Source organism: Ambystoma mexicanum, chromosome 6q, assembly GCF_040938575.1.
Source record: "Ambystoma mexicanum isolate Mex_15411 chromosome 6q, UKY_AmexF1_1, whole genome shotgun sequence".
In the NCBI taxonomy this organism is placed as follows: domain Eukaryota; kingdom Metazoa; phylum Chordata; class Amphibia; order Caudata; family Ambystomatidae; genus Ambystoma; species Ambystoma mexicanum.
The window spans coordinates 84082994-84107189 of record NC_090937.1 but is presented as its reverse complement, the minus strand read 5'-3'; the positions used below and the strand labels follow the sequence as shown (position 1 = coordinate 84107189).

At 44.2% G+C, this 24196-nt stretch overlaps 1 protein-coding gene across 2 annotated transcripts in view; it reads right to left on the bottom strand.

Moving 5' to 3' along the window:
- Positions 1-24196, bottom strand: part of LOC138515792 (flavin reductase (NADPH)-like) — a 48932-nt gene that overhangs the window by 2114 nt on the left and 22622 nt on the right. For both annotated transcript variants that reach the window (XM_069630518.1, XM_069630517.1), the window contains 3 exons: positions 23587-23727; positions 18147-18348; positions 14703-14870 (listed from right to left, as the gene is read on the bottom strand). In XM_069630518.1, the coding sequence (XP_069486619.1) occupies positions 14703-14870; positions 18147-18348; positions 23587-23721 (505 nt within the window). In that variant the 5' untranslated portion in view covers positions 23722-23727. The remainder of the gene's footprint in view (positions 1-14702; positions 14871-18146; positions 18349-23586; positions 23728-24196) is intronic.

Sequence of the window (24196 nt, the reverse complement as noted above, 5' to 3'; positions counted from 1 at the left end):
TTTATTGATTTTATTCTGATTCAGATAATTAAAATGCAATTTAAGCATACATCAACAGATAACCAATGCACAGTGCAATAAGCAATAAAAAAAGATAAAAATTAAACATCAAACACTAGAAATTCTGACAAAGACCAAATAAAAAAAGGTAAACTGAGCTTCTTACTAGAAATGCATATTAATGAATATTATATTATTCGTAGTATTAAGATATTGCACTAATAACATTATGTAGACTTTTTTTCATGAAGGATGTATTTCCTTTATCATTATTTTGAATTGGCACCCGCAAGGCCTTCTGAGAGGACCCCATTACCAAAGAAAACCTTTTTTTCACTTATCGGCTCATTCCCGCCACAATGCCTGTCCTGCCATGAGAAAATAATTCATGCTTGTTTTCTAGCACCTTTCTATTTTTTTCATAGTGGCCATCTTTGTTTGGGCAAGTTCTCCTTGCATGAGAATACACTTGCCCGCAAAAGTATTTTCATCAAAGGTAGATCTTTCTCTTGATCAAACCATTTCCACAGAGGATATTGAGCCACCGTGATAATTTCAATAATTACAAGTGTGGTGCTCCATACAGGATGACACTGGTGGCACTACCCTTGTTAATAGCCCACACATGTTAACTCAGGCCTGCAGGCAATTTTGAGCATGTGCATTCTGCCACTCGGGTCATTTTTACCAAAATAAACGTATAATTGTCAAGTTTTAGAGCTTAGTCATTCATTTTATGTCCCTAAAACGAAGTTAAGTTTGCCTGTTGGTATTTATGTTTCTAGTCTGATTCAAAACACTGAAGCAATGTTATCCGATATTAATCAACAAAACCCTACTTGTGATATCTCAATCTAGAATCCTCAACCGAAAGGGTGGTTCTGGGTACACGTGGTGAATTGAACGAAATCCAGATAAAGAACTGTTAGGATACTAAGAATGTATTAATGCATTATTTGAGGTGATATTTGAAATATGGTGCCCTTTTATCACAAACCGAAATTGTTGTTTCATTGGCATATATCATCGCCATTTCTGACCTAAAATATACTTGTCTTTTTTGTCGTTAAAGTATGAAAACGTAAGTAAATTGCATGATAGAAATGGCCTTCTGCAGTATTTCGGGCATTTAATGAGATATGCATTGAAATGTGTTCTGAGTGTTCACTAGATATTTTTAGGATTCACTCAACTCTCCCTAAATAGTATTGATTCTCCTACAACTCTGCAAAACAATCTACCTAAATAGTATACTTGCTCATGGAACTCTGTCAATCTCACCGAAGCCTTGTACATTTGTCAATAGCTCTGGAGTACACAGGATACTTTCATATCTCCTTCAAATGCATTGTGAGACGTTTAGTCTTGGTTCAATTCATATGCGTACTATAAGTAATATTGGCCCCTATAATGCTCTTAATATTAGTTTGTACAATAACACACTAGATTGTTGTTCTCATGTAATTATGTTGTGCACATACTTAAAGAGATGGTGTGTTTATTGTATGGTGCATACAACTCGTGCAGTTATCGTGAGTTCAATATAAACACTCCCCCTAAATGCATGGGGAGCCAATACTCATCTGGCCCGCATCCCACAGTGTCACCCTCAGTTCAAGTAAGGGCAACTGTTGAACAGCCACCACTGGGGCCTGGGTAAGAACATTGCTTGCCAGTTATAAGGTAGGAATGGGGGCAGCAGCAGCTACGCATGTGTCATGCCAGAGCGTTGGTGGACCAGAGGTTACCCTCTCATGGGACGCGGGCATCCCCAGCAGCTTTTTTTTTTCCTTTGTTAATATGTTGTACAAGTGTTTATATCATTATTATTTTGCTTTAATTGTAGGCCATGTGTAGGCCATAACAGTTCACATTTCAGTCCTGGCTGAAAGACTTGAGCCCAGCTCTCAAGTCCGCTCCCTTTTCTTTTAACGTCAAGTGTCCGGCCTTCCACACTAAGTGCTGTGGTTGTAAAACTCATTCTCAAGTGTACATAAGCTGAGTCACAGGACGGTTTGCCGCTATGCCCTGTGGTCTATGTACACTAACTCTGCCAAACTCGTGATTTCTGTCCTTTATGGCTGCTTTGGCATGGCGCTGAAGGGTCTCATCTGGGCACGCTACCGCTGAAGGCACCGACTTCAAACCTGCTGCCTGCTGGAATTGGTTGAGTCTAGAGAGTGTTATCATTACTCTGAATTCAAAGATGTCCCCCTTTGGTCAACCAAAGGTATTTTATCTGCCATTTTATTTTGGAAGTGATCAGCCAAAAATAGTATTTCAAAAAGGTCAATTGAGTCCCTATGCACAATAGTTTTTCTTCAGAAGACTTCTCCACCAGATGGTGACTTTATTTTGTGGTTCACTCAACTCCTGCACCTTTCTCTAGCATAAATACTCTCCCTCCATGTATGGATAGGAACTGGTCATCTGAACCCTTCCCTATAATTTGTCACCTTAAAAACACCCAGACCATGCTGTCAAAACATACAAAAATAAAATAAACTGCATGATAAAAATGTGTCTTTTGCTATGCTTCAGTTATTTCATTATGTAAAGCATTGGCTCCATCACCGTGAATGCTATTCTTTTCCAGAGTATGAACACTAGCAGTTTGATTCGCAAAGATTTGCAAGAAGAAAGTCATGAAATTTCTGTGAGCAGTCAGGATTTCTCCAGTCACAAAACCCGAAAACTAGAGCAAGCTTGCAGGCGCCTGAAGCATCAGTCAGAGGTGCACGTGCAAATATGATACACAAAGATCTGCTGGAGGCATCTCAGAGGTGCTCCACGCATCTGCAGATTTGTGCAATGTTTAGGTTTTGAGCATCCGGGATAAGAAAGCAGGAGAACATGTGTGATGCTCATTGGCATCTCCTGAGTTGTTCCAGTGCAAATCTTTGTAAATCAGTCCCTATATATACAATAGGCATGTTAAAGTGACTAACAGAGACCACGGAAGAGCATCATTAATCGAGGGGAATTTTCTGAGGCCTAACGCATACAGTTACCCAGCACCAAGTTCGCTCCCTCCTAAGTGACCAATGCTCGCAGGGAATCTAACCAACTGGGGCACAATGATTATATCTTCCAAATTCAGGCTTTCAAAGTATAGTCCCGCTAGACAACTAATTGTCTTCATTTGATCTTTGATAACCATTCTATGAGTATCTGACTTGACAGTAACCCCTGTCAAGCTCCTGACTTTATAGCCTTTTTATTACACCCCAGTAGTGGAAACGATATGAAGTAGGCACGTTTGTTTTGGCATCATGTCATGTATGTGACTGTATGTTGTAAGGTGATGCAAGGTTGTTTGCTCTGGCTCCTGACTGGCAGTCTCTTGATTGTGTTTCCATCTGTATCCCTGTCGTCTGCGCACAAGTGGCCCATAGCACTAGCCTGATCAGATGCCGATCTTCTGTCCCTTGCCCAGTATAGCCATCAAGGTCATTTCTTTGTTGCATTGCATTTAGAAGAAATAGGAATGGCTGCTCTGAAAGATGTTATTCTACACATTAAAGTCTACCCCCATAAAGAATGTTAAGGCAGGATATGCATCCTGTTGCTGCTCCATTCCTAGGTATAGATATAGCATTTTATTTTGAACAACTGTTTACATTATTATTTTATTTTAATTCTAGGCTGCTTGTGGGCAATTGAGGCCAGGACAGTTTACAGTTTAAAAATGAAAGACAGCTGGCAAGGAGGCTAGTAGCCAGCCACAAGTGTCTGAGACCTTACACTACTAATGCTGTGGTCTGCTTTTAGGTGTATCGGAAATGAGAAATACAAATACATGTGTGGAAGGTTACTTGCCAAAACGCAGCATATTGTGTCCCTGCAGGCAGATAGAGGGTTCACTGTTGACACAAATGTTTATGACAAGTACTGAATGGAGGGGCGATGGGCATGAAGAATGTTGTTATTGGCTGGTTTAGTACATAGAAGTACGCGAAGGGACTCTAAATTAAGCCATGTTTCTGCTGGAAAGAGTAGGCCCAGTTTATTACGATGCATTTAGCTGTGCAGGTGCAGGCAATGTTTGACTAGAGAATGATAGTTAGCTAGAAAACAAATTAACGGAGTAACTGGAGTGGAGGGAGGGGCATGGGCTGCAAGTATTTCAACAGAGGAGAGGAGCGGTACAGTTTGCTGAAAGAAAGTAGCATGAGTTTCAAGAGTACCTCCACGCACCATCAGAGGCCAGTTCTCCTTTTCTGTCCATTGGCAGGAAGAAGGCATTGGGCCTCATTCCGACCCTGGCGTTAACCAAGGCGCTATTAGCGCCTTGGTTGACGCCGTTATCTTTCCGACTCCGCCATGGTGAATGGTGGAATTACCGCCCCATTCCAAGGTTGGCGGGGTCGGCAATTCCCCATTCACCAAGGGCCCTTCCCCATTCCCATTTTTGCCCCATATGGCTCAATGGGAATGGGGAAGGCGCTAATTACGGCACCGTATTACGTCCCTTTGCGGGTTGGTTTTTTAACGCCTGCAAAAAGTAGGCGTTAAGTTCCAACCCGCAAAGGGAACTCGGAATAGGGCGGTAGGGGTTTAAAGGCACCGGTCTCGTTAACGGTGACCGTTAACCCTTACCACCCTACTTGGAATGACCCCCATTGTCTGTGTCAATACCATGTGTCAATTTAGGCTCGCTCATCCCAGACAGCGCAGTGGGAGAGGGCTTGTTGCGCCCGAGTTAAGCTCGTCTGGGCCCATCTGGGCTACGGCAGGGCCAGAAGGTAATGTACATCTGTCCCATGAGTATTTACTCGCCTCTGCTCCTGCAGAAACAATTTTTCCATCAAACTTTGTATCTTTGCCGGTACCTGAGATGATCTCTTTGACAGGTAGTCAACATTATATTAATGCTTCTTTACTTAATACCCGTTCATTGGTTGCCCATGCAATCTCTGTTTACGGCCATTTATTTGAAGCCACTCTCGATCTGTTATGCCTTACCGAAACGTGGCTAACGGGTAATGCAGCTCCCACTTTATCTTTATCCTTTGCAGATGGGTTTAAGATAGAGATGCCCCCCATCCTGGCGGTGGCATTGCGATTATTTTGAACTCTTCTTTATCCTTTTCTGAAACGTCTTTTTCTCATGGTCTTAAAATGGAAATGCTTTTAGCTTGCGTTACCTTGTCGGCTTCCTCTTGTATTTATTTTTTAATGGTTTAACGCCCTGCAGGCCCTTATTCTGATTTTCTAGACCCATTTGTAGAATTATAAATACTCTGATTTAATTGTACTGGGTGATTTTAACATAATCTTCCTCAAACACCAGTTCTAACACAGTTTTTTGATTCCTTTGCTGATCTGAGCCTCACACAGCTGGTGCATGAACCTACCCATTTAAAGGAAGGAATTTTAGACCTCCTTTTTTCTTCGGAATCCTTGGTCACTGTTTCACCTGCTCAAGAAAATTCTCTGGTCAGATCACTACGTTGTCCCATTTTCTCTCTCACTCACGTCAGCTCTCTGCTCCTCACAAACACTTCCGGTCTGGAAACGGAATTGGCGGCATGTGGATTATACATATATATATCATCCCTCATTAGTGAGAAGTGTCAGTTGGCCCCATTTGTTGACTAAGCCTTCCTTTCTGAGACGCTATTGTCAGTGGCTGACGAGGTTGCGCCCCTGAAACATTTTTGGGCTAAGAATCACCTCTCGCAATCTTTGCATCTGAATTTCAGACAAGCTGAACGAAGATGGTGTCAATCCTATGAACCTAACTGTACATTTCTTTTTCATCAGGTCACATTGGAACATCATGTAGCAATTAAAGCAGCAAAACAGAGCTTTTTTCACAGAAAATTGAATCTGTGGTTAATATGCCTAGAGAACTATTCTCTGTGGTTGCCGCTCTCTCTTCTTCATCACGCTTTGCCTCTAGTGCAGTACCCTCTCAAAGATTATGTGACTCTCTGTCACATTTTTTCATTACTAAAAATTGATAGGATTCTCTCTGATATTAGTACCTGCAAGGCTCACACCTCCTCCTCAGTTCATGTGGAGGGAACACACGTCTGTTCTTGTTCGTTTGCTTCTTTTGCAGAGTTCTCTTCTGAGTAAGTCCTATCAGCAGTGAATCATCTTAAATCTTTCTCTCCATTGGACCCGATGCCTCTGGGGGTAATGTAGCAAATGATGCCTTCCATTCTACCGTGGTTCACTAAGGCGATTAACTGGTCTTGCCAGACTGGTACCATCCTGTTTGCGCTGAAACAAGCCACTGTGATCCCTCTCTTGAAAAAACCTTCACTGGATACTTTGGTTCTATCTAACTATCGTCCTATCTCTCTTTTGCCTTTTTCTATGAGACTTCTTGCATCTCTGATTTCACCTCCCCTCTCCTCTTTCCTGGAATCATCCTCTTTTTCTGATCCTTTCCAGTCTGGTTTTCGACCAGGGCGTGGGACCAAGAGTGTCCTGGTGTTGTTTTGGACGATTTTACCCTGCTGGCAGATAAGGGTGGTGTGGGTGCAGTGATTCTACTTGATCTCTTTGCGACATTTGATACTGTCGACCACTACACCCTTCTGTCTCGCATGGCGGCAGCTGGCCTATCTGGTCCTGTTCTTTCTTGGTTTTCTTCTTTCTTGGAGGATAGGTGTCAATCTCTTCTGCTCCTTGCTTTTCTTTCCCCTACCGACCCACTATCCTGTGGTATACCTCAAGCTCCACCCTGTCCCCAATTTTTTTTAACATCTACATGCAGCGATTGTTGGAACTCATCCGCTCTCCCGGCTCCCGGTGCTATGCATATGCTGATGACACCCAGATCCTGGTGCGTTTAGATCTTGACCCGGCTGTGATGTCCTCAGCTCTGTGCAAGTGCCTGGGAGCCGTGAAAGGATGGATGGACCTCGATTGGCTCAAGCTGAATGGGGAGAAGACCAAGCTCATGGTGGTGGGTCCTACTTCTGACTCTTGTTCACTCTCTTCATCGTTGTGGCCTCTCTAACTTGGTGACCTTCCTCAGACAGAGGAGGAAGTTTAAAATCTGGGAGTGATCTTCTCGGCCTCTCTATGGCTTTCGCAGATCCGCGCAGTATTTAAAACCGGCCACTTTATTTTGCGACCTCTTCGCCTTTTCTTCCGGCCCATCTCCACCCTCTGGTTGTTGCCTCTGTTATCAATAGACAGATAGACTACTGTAACGCTCTCTATCTGGCCCAACCACTGAGATTGACTCGCCGGCTATAGCTCGTGCAGAACATGGCCGCTTGGATTGCTACCGCTACTTCATATGGTGCCCACATTAGCCCTGAGATTAGGGTTCTACATTGGCTTCCTGTAACTCAAAGCATCAAATTTAAATCTTTTTGCATAGTTCACCGCGGCTACTACCATCAAGGGACGGATTATCTTCAGGAGAAATTCATAAACTATGCTCCGGAGAGAACTCTGTGCTTAGTCCTTGCTCATTTACTAGTTATTCCTAAACATCGGCGAGCAAGATTAGGTGGGCGTGCATTCTCGGTAGCTGCTAATATTTTATGGAAAGAAAAGCCTCTTGCATTCAGAAGCATTGTTAACCATCTTCAATTTAGATGTTCTCTCAGAACTCTTCTGTTTTAGCTTTTCGCCCATATTACCTTGTTCACCCTCTCACCAGGATGCCTTTCTGGGAAAGTGCACGCTACAAGTGTTAGTAACATAACATAACAGAGAGGAAGGGCCCGGAATTTAGTTTTTTTTAATGGAAGAAGGGATTAGAGATGAGATGGCAGCATAGTAAGATAGGGATGCATGGCAGCAACCGAAGGGCTTGCCATGGGCATGCAATCAGTGAGCCTGCGCTGCAGATGGAGGAAAGATTGGTACATAAAGACCTGCAATCACTTCCTGTGACTGAGCGGAACAGGGCTGAGGGTGGGCCTAGTAATAGCTATACCAATGGTCGCAAATCCATTTATAAACGGTTCTAAAAGCAGCAACGAACTTAAGTCAGCTGTAAGGCCAGGCCCCCTTAGGCAAATGGTCATACAAGAAACAGAAATCACGAAATTAAAGTTATATCACAACAAATGAACTTTACAGCAAACAATCTGGAGAAAATAATAACACGAGTGAAAATAAATTAACTATATGCCAGATAACATAAGCAGTAGAAGAAACCTAAAATAAATGGCTACTATCGAAATGGCAGTGCCTTTCGACCAGCCTATCAGCAGAAAAATACATAACCGTACTGTGATCCCGCAACTTGCCTTTTCATTTCTAATTGAGGAATGCTTGGTGATGTTACCAAAAGCACAGTACCGGTTCCTCTTGAAAGATAGTCGCTGCACCGGCACTGGGAAGCGACATTTAAAAGCAATGCCAACCCACGCGGCTGCACAAAGTACTGCATTGTCAATGGTCAAAGGAGAACAGTCTTATTTGTAAATGATCAATCCCGGAAAGTGTTCTTTAAGGAGAGATTCCATTTATGTAGCCTAACCCGGGTGAGAGGGGGCAACAGAGTGGTGTACATGCATTACAGATACAAAAGATGAGAAACATACAAGATCAGCCACGAGAAATTCATGTTTCGTACATTTCAAATAGACAAACGGTTCCTGGCACAACAAACATCACGAGGTAAAGAATCCCTGTTATCCGGGCTTGCCACTACCACACCCACGTCTACCGCCACACATTGTGATTGTTGCCTCTGTAGAGCTAGTAGTAGTAGAACCATTACAAATGCCATTTCATATCTAAAGGGATTCTTTTATCCACCCCTCCCCCACCCCTACCCTCCTTCCCCATGGACACCTGTCTCTCAGGCTCTGTCTGTGTTTAATCAAATTGATGCACTGGAACAATTTAACACATTACAGGTTTTATTATTAAAAGTGTTGTGCCTTTATTATTATTATTAGTGGGGTATTTATCGAGCACGGACTTAGCTTCCGGAAGCAACGGAGCGCATGATAAGTCATCAGGAAAGGGCACGGTGAGGGTAGCAGAGATACAAATGAGCAGGGAGCTAACAATGGCACAGGGCAGGCAAAGTGGCAGCAAGGGGTCTACAAGCAACCAGAGGAGGAAACGGGGGTTCATGGAGAAGAGGCAGATCATCCAGTCTCGGGTAAGGTGGGAGGGGAGGGTGTGCAGACCTAGGTATGAAGGAGGAGTCATTCCTTGAAGAGGAGTATCTTGAATTCCTTCCTGAAATGTAGAAGTGAGGAGGGGCGGGGGGGGGGTCTGGTGTTGATGGGGAGGAGGTTCCAGAGTCCAGCGTGCTTGTTTCCCTTTTTTAGTGTTTTCTCACTCATACCTATGTGTTTGTAATGAAGTGCCAGAGCAGGGACCTTCTCGTATTTTCTATGGTTATTTCTGCCTTGTAATTTTCTCTTTACAAGCGTTCAGTAGAAAATGTGTATGTATCAGTTCTAATACAACAGCCATGCTAATATCATTATTGTGTATCTCTACAGTATCTCAAAAACCTCCACGTACCACCCACGGGTAACTCTAACTCGCCTACCTATCTGATGGCCACTACTGGTCTCTTGCTAATTTGTTGTATGTTAACTGCTGTTTGTATTGCATTGCTGCCAACTACTGGCCTGTACCAAATCATGGTGGTTGTTACCAACCTACGGCACTTCTGGTCCTCACTGACCATTTAGTTAATTTATTGGGACATTGCTAGTCTAGCGTAGTCTCATGTATTATGTTGTTTACTACTGCAGCCCTTTGGTCTTTAGCTGTTCCCCTTTTACACCCAGCCTTTCATCATACGCCTACGCAAGCACACATTCTACCTTTTTTTTGGCAATTTCATGCTTGAAATGGCCTGGTTGCCCCCACTGCTCTTCTCCCCTCCTCCACCTATCAACACTGTTCTTAACACCACTCACAAAAGGCACACCAGCTCACTCTTTTGATCCAATGCCATCTACCCCCTCGTCTACCACCTGGTATTCCCCTCTTATCAGCACATTCCTCAGAGCCTCAAACACTCTAATGGGCTATGGAAAAGGAATCTCTCTGCGAGAAAACAGCCTTCCGCACTGACGTCTCAGATTCCCACCACCCTAAATTCTCGGTCATGGTCATCACAGAAATGTTGAACACCCCATGATACAGCCACAAAGACGTTGCCACTTTCTCTCAATCTCTATGATCTGCTAACAGAGGGGAAGTGGTTGGCCTAATGATCAGCCCATCTATCCCTCTTACACCTTCTGACTTTTTCACTCTCTCCTTTGCACACATTCAACTCCTCCCTCCCACACCACTGACTATTCCCCTTCTTTATAAACCTCTTGGCCCCTTTAACTCCTTCTACCCTGACATGGACCATCTTCTCAACTCACACTCCATTTGCACTAAAGGGGAAATCTCAACTTCCCCTCCCAACTTGATTATATCCTCTCCTGCCTTTCTCTGGCCATCCTCTGCAACTACCTGGCTCATATCAGTGGCAACTCTCTAGATCTCATCATCCTCCCTCAACTCATCAGCACTCTACATCAAACCATATCCAACTTACCACTCCCTCCTGCACCTCAGTATCACTGTCCATGTCTTTACCCTCTCTCTCAAATTGGCAAGATGCTAATTGCTCTCTATCTGGCTGAGGTCAGGTCCCCTCTCTGAGATATCTCTCCAGCACTGAACAAGCCATCCCTGATTTCAACTTCAGTCTTGAATCCCCTTTTGAACCCCACTACCTGCTGGTAACTTCCTTGCCCCCCTTCTCTCCTTGCCTCGTAAGAAACTGACTTCTGATTCCTTAGATACAGTAACCTAAACATTTTCCGCTACCTTGCAGGTCATCCAGGCATCCCCCGGCCAATGCTCGATATCCTCCTACATCTCCTCTAACGACATAGCCCTTACCTCTTTTCTAGGATCTTTTAAATGAAAGAAAAACTAACTGCCCTTCTCTCACTGTCTCCTCTGTCATACTTCTTGGCACTGCTCTCCCTGCTCTCATCCGTACCCTATCCTCACTTGACTCCTCCTTCCTCACCACTCTAGCTAGACTAGCATCCATTCTCTCGACAGCCAATCCTGCATTCTAAATATCCCTTGGCACTGCATACAAAGAAGGATCTTGCATCACTAACATGCTTCTACCTATCTACCCTCCCTCTTATCACTGGGACATTCACTGCCTGCTTCAGAACAGCTACTGTACTACTCTGCCACCTCCTTTAATCTGAGTTCTAAAGCCACCAGTGCACAGAAACAGCACTGAACCATGTCTTAAAACTCTCCTAAGTATCATACTGCTGGATCTCTCAGCAGTCTTTTACACTGTCAGCGTTCTCTTTCACTTCCATACCATCTTTAGCAAGGTATGGGTAGCATCCCAAACTTTGTCCTTGCTTGGAACACCTCCTACTTGTCTGATCATACCTTTTCTATCTGTGGGAGCGCATACACAAACAATCCTAGCCTTCCCACAAAGGATGAGGTGTACTCCATAGATCTGGGTTTGGCTCCCTACTCTCTACCCACTGTAGCTCCTCCCTTGTGTGATGAAGTTCCCGGACTGACTCTTGGGGTATAGTGGCCTTGGATGCTGGGCACTACAACCCAATATGTAATGCTGTGCCTGGGAACAATGTAGAGGAAGGAGCCGCTGGGATACCCCAACACGCCACCATTTTCTGGCAGGAGATTGTAGCATTGGTGACAAATATGCCACTGTCCCTTGAAGAGAACATCAAGAGATAGGAGGAGGCATATAATCAGGTGGAGGCTGGCGATGACAACATGTATGTCAGGAGTGTGTTCTGGATGTGGTTAGAGAAGAGGTTGAGGGAGCAGAGCAGAATAATCTCAGGAAGGAGGTAGGGGGAGTATACTGAGGAGAATGTCAGAAGGGGAGTTGAGGAGGAGGATTGGACTGTTTGGGAGGAGGTTGGAGAGGAGAAGACACACCGGATGACTGAGGGATGTGAGTAGGGGAGGGATGGCGGTACAAGCCTGCAGCAAAGTGGTGCTGAGGAGGAAATAAGTAAAGGCAGGAGGAGAATGTAGGAAATACACAAACGTTTCCCCTAGCAATGAGCATGTTGCAACCCTTCAAGAAGGTTGACATACATTGGTTGCTGAGGATAAAAGGCAGGACACTAAGACAGGGACTTGGAGAGCATAGCCAGACGCAGGCTGTAGAAAAGCTCATGTGGACAGTCTCCTGGTGGAAACTCTGTGGATCAGCTTGGAATTACACTGCCCAGCCTTTTGCCGTTGCCCATGCATAATGTGTAAGCACATGTGGGGTCCAGGTAGAAGGGTCTTCTAGGAGTCTAGGTTGAGAAGCCAGAGGACCAGAGTCTATGGAATAAGCAGTCAAAGGAAAGTGTGGGACACTCAATCCACCAAGACAGAGTAACTGAGAAGTAAGGAGGAAGGACATATCCCAATAAAGAGATTCTTGATTGAGGACAAGGAGTTTTAGAGACTTTGTTGATGTTTGGACCCGAAGAAAAAGCTTTCCTGATTTTTGAAATTTTGTTAATGGAATTTGGCCTGGAGAAAGACCACTGTTAATCCTGCATGTTTGTTAGTCAACCAAAGTGACCCAGAGATTTGGGAAAGTGGTTGCAAGGTGTTTATTTTGTTGGCCCGACATTGTAATGACACCCTAATAAACCTTTATTTTACCTATTCCCATGTCTGTCTGGTGTTAATCCAGATAATTTTTGTGACATTTGGTCAACTCATCTCCTCCTTAGGTTTCTCCTAAAACATTTTAGTGGACGGCAGATTTTCTACTTCTCTCACACTGGAACTATTCAAACAATCCTCTAATTGTCTTTGTCTATCCACTAATTCTAAGTGCTTTGTTGTTTGATGCTGAACACCTCAGAGGCAGAAGTGATGGACTTCCCTTCCTCAAACACCTAACCCCTCCCCATATCCATTTCACCTCTCCTCCTCACTCTTGCGCTCAAGTTTCTTAATTTTGGGGTCTTGGTTGACAGTGAACTCAAACTCCACCACTTCATTACTTCCAGATCGACTGCTGCAAAACAGAAGCTAATGAACAATTAGAATAGCCCCTATTTGACCTACTAGTCGGCTTGAAGGTACTGGGGTCGTCCTGCCACAATAGTTTTCTTTGTGACTTTCTTGACTCAGTGCCTCTCTCTTAGCGCGACCGCTGTTGTGGTCTCTCATCAACCTTGATTCTCCTCCTCACCATCTCCTTTGACCCTTGGCAGCCACCCCAGTTTCTACGTTGATATAATGAAAAGTAAATCCTGAAGGCCAAAACACTGAATTAGAATAATGGAAATGTTGTTGATTTTTTCCGCATTTTATTTTTAATGCGGGGGTGCCACCCATACAGCTCCCCTGGCCCCCTTGCCTTTATGTATAAGCTTACCCCAACCAATCTATTGTTTAATAAAAAGTGCCCAAATACCACATCAATTTGATTTTTTAAATTCAGTGTTTTTGCCTCTGGATTTTCGCGTTCGTTTTTTTTGGGGGGATTACCGCCATCCTCTGTGTGCATTTTGTTGTAGTTTTCCCTCCTCTTGATCGCGCCTCCGTGGTATTGACTGTTGAGACTCACCCTGGGTGTGTCCACTTTTTCTAGTTTCACAATGGATGCAAGCCCGGCAATTTTCTATGGTTTACCTGTTTCACATTTCTGTTTTATTTCAGTTCACATTAAACACCCCCGTACTTCCCACTTTTATAGTGGCACAAGTTTCCCTTGATTTCTACTATCGCCCATGCTAGTGACTCCATCACACACTGGACCCCAATCCACTATGAGCCTCCTGTGTAAAGCACTCAATCATGGGACGCCCCTGACCGCTGCTGTGAGCTTCTGTAAATTGTTTCTAATAGAAATGTCATGTCTTTTGTATGATGTGACATTTATAACGTGCCTGTACACAAGTGTTTCTATCTAGGCGCTACAAGACAAGGAGGGGAAACATAGGGAGGACAAAACAACAATCTTACTAGGCCTTGTGTCATTCGGATCGCAAAAGTGCGGGCAAGAGGGAGGGGAGAAGTGCCAGGGGGAGGGGAGGAGAGAAGTGCAGGTAACGCAATAAGTACAGCCAGCGGGTGGCTCATAAGCGCAGAGAGGAGGGATTGTAGGGTTGCAGGTACAGACCCTTAAATGCAGGGGAAGCCCGGAGGCAGTGCAAGGGCAGCTGGACATGCAGGAGCCTGGGACAGAGTTCAGAGGATAGCCAGGTGACCAGCGCATGGAGCAGTCAGGGACATCAGCAGGGGAGAGGAAGAGAGAAAGCGAAAGTGAAAAGGACGGTCTTGAGTTGCTTCCGGAACCGAAGGTGGTTCTGCTCAAGTTTGAGAGGCAGGGAGGCTGTTCCAGAGGGAGGCCCCAACCGAGGAGAGAGATCTGCCCAACTCTCTGCTTGGAGAAGCGTCTGACCCTCAGAGAGCTGGAGGTATATGAGTGGAGAGCTTGTGAAAGAAGATGTTTATGGATAGAAAGTTGGAGATAGTGCGGTCCCCGGCCCCAGAAAGCCTTGTGGACGATGCAAAGGGTCTTGTAGTTGATCCTTGCAGCCACAGGGAGCCAGTGGAGCGATTTCAGAGCTGGAGAGATACGATCCCTGGGCTTGAGGCCAATGACAAGTCTTGCAGTCCTGTTCTGTTTTATCAATATCTACCAATGCATGCTAAGAAGCAAACACAAAGTGTATTATTTTCAGGCAGTCTTCATAAACAGCTGGTCAGCACTCCCACCTCACCTGTGGCTGACACGTTTTGAAGTCCGGGTGGCCTCACGACAGTCCAGTTGAGGTCGCTGCAGTCCGTTTCTAGGTTATTTTCCATTTCATGCATATTGTTCAGGACACTTCTAATAAGCGGTAAAAGGAGTGCACGCACCATGGCTGGAGCATTCTGGCGGGAATTGGCTGTAATTAAAGAAGAACATCTTGACTGCACATGTTTGGCAGAATATTGTACACATAGCCATGCTAGAGCCCGGAATCCAGGTGGTAGCTATATACTAGACCCTGCCTTATTTCCACTTGATTTTGAATCTTAGACACATTGTGTGGCCAGGAGGGGGGAAAGGTTTTACCTTGTGCTGGTGCTTTCCTTGTAAGCCACTCTGACTCGGCTCAGGTTGCCTGGCCTCATTTGGCTTCCCGGGCTCTCGTTCCCGGTTCGCATGCCCTCACAGGTTTTATTAAAATCCAGTTTGTTTTTCATTGTTGCAGGTGTTTCCATCGCACAATGACCCGCGAGTATTTGAAAAACGGAACGAACAAGCAACTTTTCCTAAACAGAGGATTAATTCTCCCCCACATTGCTGCTCCATCTGACTACTCTTCAGGATTTGAGGAGAACATTGCAGCCGAGCCTACGTTTTCTGAGCCACTTTTCTCGTTATTACACGTGACAGCAAAAATTCTAAAAGCTTTGCCTTTTGTTAATGATTACAGGTGTTTTATCCCGCCAAAACCAGCGAGCACCCTCAAGACAGAAGGAGTGTGCAGTGTATTATTGCAATAGAGAGAGAAGTAAACATCCCTCACACTGCAGCCTTATTGTATCGCAATTTAGGAGTTGATGAAAGCATTAAAGGTGATGTATTAAAGGGGTTCCATGTCATTTCATTGTGGGATGGTTTATTTTTTTGTACCACAGATTTAACAAAAACAAAAATAGCCTTTTTAAATGTTTTTACTTTTGGGTGGTTGGGGGGGTTCCCCCCAATCCCTGATCTCCTTTAATTGTTTTGCTATTCTCGTACATCCACATCCCATATATATATTCTTTGAACCCCCTCTTAAAAATTTCGATTTGTTTTTACGTTAAAAACTGCGGTTAAAAACCCCTGTGAAAAAACATCCTGCGATGATATTACGTCGTACCATTAAAGGTATGTCCATACACACATGGACACATGCCTCCTTTATTTTAGTCTTTCGTTTTGCCTTGTAGCCTTTGACAAGCAGACACATACTGAATATAAGTACACACACTAACCTGTGACTGTGTTCTTCCCTTTTTTTGTCTCCTATCTGTAAATACTGGTCCGATAACACAGCGAGTAGAGCGCTCGCTTTGACATCTGTGCAGAGCCTGCTGATGCAGGTTCGCATCCCGGCAGGGCCAAACTCAACCGTTGATCCTTCCGTGGTCGATAAATGAGCACCACACACCGTGGGTAATAATCAGCAGCGCTCAGATTCCTGAGGGTTCATAGCGCTATATAAATGCCAAATTATTGTTATTATTATTAAATAGAACCTCTTAAATATGACTTGAAGTTCTGCTACTTTAAAATCTCACTGATTGGGAATCCACAGACATTACACTACTGCATAAGTAAGTGCCTGTGATAAAAAGGGTTAACTATATGCGTAGTGCCTTACACGATGAAAAAGTTGTTAATGATCTAGCATCTAATCAGTGAATTTGGAGTAAGGAAACACGTATGTCTTGTCCACAGGCAATCACCTATTCAGTAGGCGCTTGGCCCCTTTGAATCAACCACACACGAAGTGGTGGTAAGCATTCTCTTATATCCATTTACTTTCTTTGGAGAACTGCTTAAATAAAATTGTAGAAACGGCGCTATTTAATGCTGTTTCTTGCATTACGTTGTAGGTGTTCAAAAGTACAGAGCGACCAAAGAAATGTCTCTGTAACCGAATGCTGGAGCCAAGAATGATGTATTATAAACCGGAATGTTTAGACTAAAGCTAATCCAATGATGAGAAAGGAGGAGAGGTGATGGCGAGCAGCAAGCAGCAGTGGAAGGAGGGAAGAAAGCTGTGGTGGGTCGGAGACCGCCTCAATATTTTGGAGGGAGGGCTGGATGGCAGTTTTGAAAGCTGTTGCGCTGTTGACTGCCCCCTCCCTCTGAGCTCAGGAGACTGAATTGCTATTACACCTTCCTTTTGCCCATCAGAAGCATCTTTCAGCCCAATTCAGAGGCTATTTCGTGTCACAAAGATGCCAATCATTGGAGCAGGTACGCCGTTGGCTTCATTATACTCGGTCTATTGATAATGCTTGGGCACGCATTTGTCCTCTGCCACTGTATGTTTGCTGCTGCTGTCGTCACGTTAATAATTATTGAAAGGCAAATAAATACACTGCTCTCCAATGTGAGAAATTTTACAGGGTTTTGTCATCACAATGTTTGCTGTTGGAGCCATGGGCCGGGTGTTACAGCAGAGAGTGATAACTTCTGCCTCAATGTGGTAAAGCTTCAGCCCTCCTTAGACGTAATCTTGCCCCTGCACGCCTCAATGTTTTACTTGGCTAGCCTGTGCCCCAACCACAAAGGGTATATTTGACGATCTTGCTCTGTAACCCTAATATATACACTTGCTATCCTGCCCCAAACCATCATAGCTATTTACACGAGGCAAGCATTTGCCCCACTTCCAATTACTACTATTGTCTTAGCACTGATGCTCCCACTTCTAGACTTATCTAATTACTACCTCCCAACCATGCATGCACCAGTCGTGCTACTACTGCAACTATTGCTACTGCCACAACTACAGTGCCACTACTGACTGTAGCAGTGCTCTTAATGCCAATACTGGTAGTAAAAACACTACCATACATCTCCAAGTCTGTAAAATGTAACTTCCACTGTTCTTTGCATTTTATATCGAAGAGGGTTTAAATGCTCGGGATAATCTTGATGCTGTGTAATTATTTTATGTTTATTTGTAATCTACACTGCGACCAAATCGCTTGTATATGTTATGTTGTCTTATTTTTAATCTCTTATGGAGGTTTTAACCTTCGAAATAAAGATATTATGACTGACTGATTTCCAGTGTTGGGGTCAGAAAGGTATTCTTAAACATGCTGATATAAATTCCCATTGAATACGCCAAAAGTCACCCGGACTGCTCCCTGTGGCCAGAGTTTGCCTTTTATAAATCAAGACGCAATGTTGTATTTCTCACACCTCATAAACATAAGACAGGAAACGTCTACCTGTCTTTTTAGCCTGACAATTGAGACTATCGATTTTAACATAATGAGAACCCATTTACTTCCTGAATTCTAAGTATGGAAGTACTTTGACTTCCAAATTCTCAGGCTTGGACTTTAACGGCTTCCTCGCATCAAAAGTGAACTCAGCTACTGCTATTTTGTGTAATATGAAGCTTTGCCTCAACATCATTAAAAGAGGGGCTGAGGAAAGTACTTACAGTCTGTATACCATGATGTCATGGCTACTAGGCGGTTCACTTTGGCCTGGCGCATGGCTGTCACAATCGCTGTCATCGAGTCTGTGTACCCTGAGATTGCTGAGAGCAATTTGTAAGGGAAGCCCAGGCAGGAAACAATGGCATCTTGATCTTGGAAATGCTCCGTAAGCGATTCCGCAGAGAAGACATTGGCTTCCACCACCTGTAAACATCTCAAAAACATTAGAACTCATCCTTTAGTTTACATATTTGCAAACATTCTGTCTGAAAGAATTGTAACAATCTTTAATTGCCCAAGAGAGCTTATGACACTCAACTTAAATCTTAAGCATTTGAGCAAGTTGAAGTGCGCGGATTGTTTTTCTGATAATAATATGGTACACCGTCCTTTCATCGTGAAAACTCATCGTATTTTGTAGGGGGGTTAAAAAAAATATATAGATTGGGTGTTCGGGAATAGTTAAATAATTAAAGGGGATGGGGGTTGGTGGGGGAACCCCCCAAATATAAAAATAAAATAAAAAACAATGAGTTTTTGCATTGAAATATCAACAGAGAAAAACCCATCGTTGTTTCATCCTGCAATGAAATGACATGGAACCAATAATTTAACAGCAGGTGGTTCCCTACTATGTCCGAGCACTGTATTAACGGGTCTCATTACGAGCACTGCAGCGCGGTAAAGTAGTTCCCCTAGTGCCACGTTACTACTGCATTATCGCACCGCCATTCTATAGGTATGGAGACAAAATGGAGGATGCACTGCCAACATTTTGATGGCACTAGATCTTCCACTTTACCTATAAACCACAGCAAGTTTATCGCCCAGAATTACTGTTTGCGTTAAATCCGATGAAAATCCCTGTGGAGTCCTACAGACTCCAGAAATGGGGATATACACGGCTGTATGACCACTGCTAATCCCATGTTGATGCCATGGAATGAGTGGCAGTACCGGTAAATGAGTTTGGTGGTAATTCTGCAGATTTTCCAGAGTATTAGTCCAAAACCCATAGTGAGGCTGATACCTGTTCTTATTACCCAATTTAACAGTGTCCAATATATCAAAGTCAGAAGGATGAAGAGATGAATCGAGCCTGCCGGGTTTCCAACTTGCAAAGTGCAGGCTTGGAATCTTAAAGCCAGGCAATGGCATGATCCTTGTCAATGAGGGGTACACAGAGCCAGATAAAACTGGCTGTTTGTCCATCTCCTGAATAACTCCGAAACAAGATGAAGGAAAAGTGATCTATGAAGTACGCTTTAACTTCAAGAGAGCACTTGCCGCACAAGATTCACTACGATGACAAGGAGCCAGTTGACCCTCTTGGGGTGGTTAAGTGGGTTGGTAACAAGGTAAGTCAAAGGATACACACAGTTCTGTTTAATGGAGTACACTCTCAGGAGACTCGGATGACGTTTGGGGGGCACAATAATCAATGTTGTGGGGGGCAGCGGGCGGTCCTTTTCAAAGCCTTTATCAGTGATCTTGCATGAGCACTGAAAATTGAGGTAGGCCGCTTAACAGGTCACCACACTTCCCAGGTCACCATCGTTTGGGGGCGGTTTCCATTTTGTAAAGATTTTCAGCCTTTAAATAAAGTCAGATTCAGGGTAAAGACTGCAAATAATTTGGCTCTCTTAGAAAACCCACCACCTGCCAAAAACATGGTCAATTCGCATGGCTCCACCCTGCCAATACACCTAACTCCACTCTCAAGAGACGCAAGAGGTATAAGTCCAGCAACACTTGCGACAGGTTCAGTGGGAGACAGACGAGGAATACGAATTGAACAGTGGTGAGAAATGCAGCACTTATGAATCAATTGGAATCACAAGCAACCCAATATTATTATTTTTTTACATCAGCCTCAATCTATTTCTTATTAACATGAGATTTATTTTATGCAATTCTGGAGGAGAGCTTGTGAATTAATCAAAAACCTGAAAGTCACTCAAGGGCTGCATCGGAGGACAGGATGGCACGCAGAAGCACAGCAAATGAATGTGCGCTAAACCAGGAGAAATCATTCTCATTACAATTTCCATCCCAGAGAATGGCCTATCAGAATCCTTCAGAACTGCAAGCATCATTTAAGTCAGCGTTGTGCTCCAATGTAACAGGGTGCTATCAATATACACCTGGGTGCTGTTCAAATTGTCCACCATGTTGTCAATATTGTTAAGGTTCCATTAAATGGGAAGCCTGCTGAGCACACCACTCATATGTCAGTGGTGCTATGCATACCAGGGTGCCCTATGGGTCGGGTTTGCTTGTTTGCAAACACAGGAGATGATGTTCTGTCGGTTTATAGTGATAGCATTGAATGCAAAAGCATCGAATGCAAAAGCATCGAAAAAAATTCCATTAAAAAAAAAAAAGTGTAATGGGGGTTCTCCCTAACCCCTGTTTTTGTACCCCTTAAAACCCATTATAATAAAAAAATAAAACCTTTACCCATGAAAAAATGCATTTTTTTCGATGCTTTTGTATTCAATGGAATCACCAGATACCGTTCTGTCTATCAAGAAGGATGTTAACCATAGTAGAGCAGTGTTGCTGATTCCTGGTTCTCCCAACTTTCTGATGAGGGTTATGTGGTATTAAGTATAAACATGCACTTAATAAGCTGGCACATATAGATGTGAGCCCTCCCGTACTATTGCTTTTACCCAGAGGGGTCACAATAGAGAACAGATTCAGGGGTGGAAGTGCAGGTGTTTCATCCAAAGGCACTACCCCAACTCGGCAGATGCCACACCTCCCCTTACTAAGAAAAACAGTAGAGTTTGGTCTATAACCATAGCACCTGGTGAGGAGTTGCCTCCTTCGCTCCATCAGTTGAGGCATCAGATCCCTGGGTGCTTAACATATTAATAAAGAGATATGCCATAGAATTCAAGTCTAACCCCTTAGATATAGGTTTCTGTAATGAGAGGCACACTGGTAATAGGAATAGTTTAATTGGTGGAAAATAGGATGGTTGTCCCTGTGCCCAGGGAACAGTGGAGTCATATCATTCTCCATCCAAAACCTGGCATCAAAGCCATGTGGGACATTTAATCCAAACATCGACTCGAAGAAGAAATATTGAGATATACACACAGTGCCCTCAAAGATGCAGACCCACCGGTCAATTATACAATGGTCTCTGCTGCGTACTTCCTCTACTGTATAGAATTGAAGTAAGGCTACCTGCTCCCCTCCTCTATTTAGGCATCTTCTCAGCTTATCAGTGTAAGGAACACTGTGCCAGTTAGGAGCACTGGTATTGGGGCTGAAATCAACTGTACCTGTTTTCTCCAAGGTCCTGACCCCTGAATTGTCTTCTACATACCTGGACGATCGTTGTGCATCCCTACCTAAACGTCTGGTGGACCCAGACACTGTCCTATCACCAGGCAGTGTCGGACACAGAGACTCTGTAACACACTCTTGTCAGATTCGGATGGTGACTCCATATGGATAAAAGTCCATTACAACCCATTTTGACTATGTCCCTTTCCTTGCCCTAGCTGACAGTATGTGTGCGACTCAGGGGTCCTGGCTCCACATCTTACTACGTGATGTTGGGCAGGGTTGGGCAGTCGATTACCACATTATTAACGCTGCACATTCTGTTTCTTGGAAAATACATCTTCAAGCTGAAGCTTTGGGCCCTTTAAGACAAGACCCTCTGTGTCGGACCAGGTTCAATAATCAAGCAGGGTGAGCAGAGGACAGTGGGTCACCGTTTGTGCACAGAGGGAAGTGTTTACAACACAAACTTCAGACAACCAAGACTCACCACTATTATGGCAAGTAAGGACCAGAGCGTGGAGGCGACCTGAGAAGTGTCAGCCCTACCTGCAGCGTCCCGGCGTCTGCGCTCCGTTGCACTTGCATAACCCCGAAACAGCAAAGCTGGCTAATATGGATTTGTCCATATTGGTTGTAAGGGCCCTGACCTCAGGTGATGTTAGCATTTCACCTTTTCAAGGACATTGTGCTCTTCGATGGTCGTATCCCGGCGGAATGGGGGGTGTGTAGAGTTCCATCCTTAGATGTGGGCCATCTCTCTGATTCTATCTGGTCAGCACAGCTGAATTCCTTAACACTGATTCCATTCTTTTCTTCTTTGGTTCTGGCCCCTGAGATCCGAACCTACTGTCCCCACCTTGAAATAATGAGATGCACTATCAGCCTTGCCTATGTGACAGGACAGGTTCCCCTCTCCCATCCTAACCAAAGGAATGCAGGAGAGATCCAGCAGACGCGTGCTTGCCACTTAGGCTGCTTTCAGGGATGCTTCCTTACTTAATGCCTGCCATGCAACTATGTGGGTGATGCCTTCATTGCCTTCTATAGGTATCTGGACTTTCCATCGAAAGAGTTTCCATCAAAGGTAAGTCCATCGAAAATATATGCATCGAATGCATATTTTTGTGGGGTAAAGGGTTAATTATGTTTTCGGTGTATTTTTAAGGGTTAAAAACGGGCACTTGGGTGGGGGACACCCCAACCCAAAAAAAAACCCATGCATTCGATGCATATTTTTCCGATGGAAATGTTTCGATGGTACTTACCTTCGATGGAAAATCTTCGATGGAAAGACCATAATCCCCTTCTATCCACTGGCTCTCGCAAGTGTATGTACTGCCTTTGGTGGCCTGTATCCAATGCCTGTTATTGCCTTGAATACATTTCACATGATGTGCTTCGTCTGGCTTATGTGCTTCCTGCTGTCAATATACCTGCAATACTTTTGATATACCCAATTCTTACAACTGGAACAAGGAAGTGGGATTAAGGGATAGTGACCTAATTACGTACCAGCAGTCCTCATTACTCCAGGTCCTATTCTCCCTTGTCCCAGTCCTACTATAGACCTGCAGCCTTACTGATATAGATGGGTTTTGGGAAATTGCTGTTAACAAGTAGGGGTTGGGGGAGCCCAGAATTTTAAAAGAATTGGGCAGCTTGGTGCTTGTCTCTGAGAGGGGGCACCCTACATTCTTAAGACTGGGACAAGAATGAGTAGGACTCTGAGAGGTGAGGATTACCAATTTTAGGGTTTTCTAGGTGCATGCCTAGAGTGCCTCTAGGGGGCGCCACATCAACCCCTAAAGAATGAAACCTGGACCCACTGTAAGTGTTTTGGGGAGTAACAAAATGACAGGTAAGCATGCTTTTTTTTATCATGCCCCGGAGAACATAAATATGTAGAGGGATGATGAAATATGAAGTCTGAAGAGTTGATGGATGGTCCATATTTCACTTGTAAATGTGCCACGCCACTTCAGCAGACCACTCGAGACAGTCACCATTCTGAAAGCACGCAGAATCTCCTTGCGACATAACATATTGCTAGGAAAAGTACACATCCCGAACAAAACTTGAAGATCTATGAGAGAGCACACATGGCAATAATAAAATGAGTCGACAGAGCACGTGACGCACCTTTAGGTTTTCATGCTGAATGGCAATTTTGCCGACACTTCTGACAAGAGCGGTCACGTGGTGCCCTTGCTGCAGCGCCTGCGTGATCAGGTACTGTCCGGTCTGTCCTGTCGCGCCAAGAACGGACACCTTCATGTTTCTCTGCAAAAGGTCAGAGTGATGTGACAAGGAGGCTAGACAATGATAACATCTTGCAGTGTAAATAAGCAGGTTCACAATGACTGCACCACAACAATGGCTTATCAGAAACAATGCTACAACGGCTACACATATGATCCATTGTTAGTTACAAACGCAAAATAAAGCCAGGTTACCATGGTAGACAAACACAGACACAGATGAGGGTGGCAATCCTTTGTGACTGGAATTAAAGGAGCACTGGTTGCTTCACAATGATATGATATGATATGGCATTTATAACGCGCCTATAGACAAGTGTTTCAAGGCGCGACGAGGCAGGGGAGGGGGAACAAAGGGAAGACAGAACAACGATCCTACTAGGCCAGGTATCATTCAGATGGCGCAAGTGCATGGGGACGGGGAAAGGGAAAAGTGCAGGGGGAAGGGAGAGGAGAAAGTGCAGTACATGGGATAGTAGGAAAAATAAGAT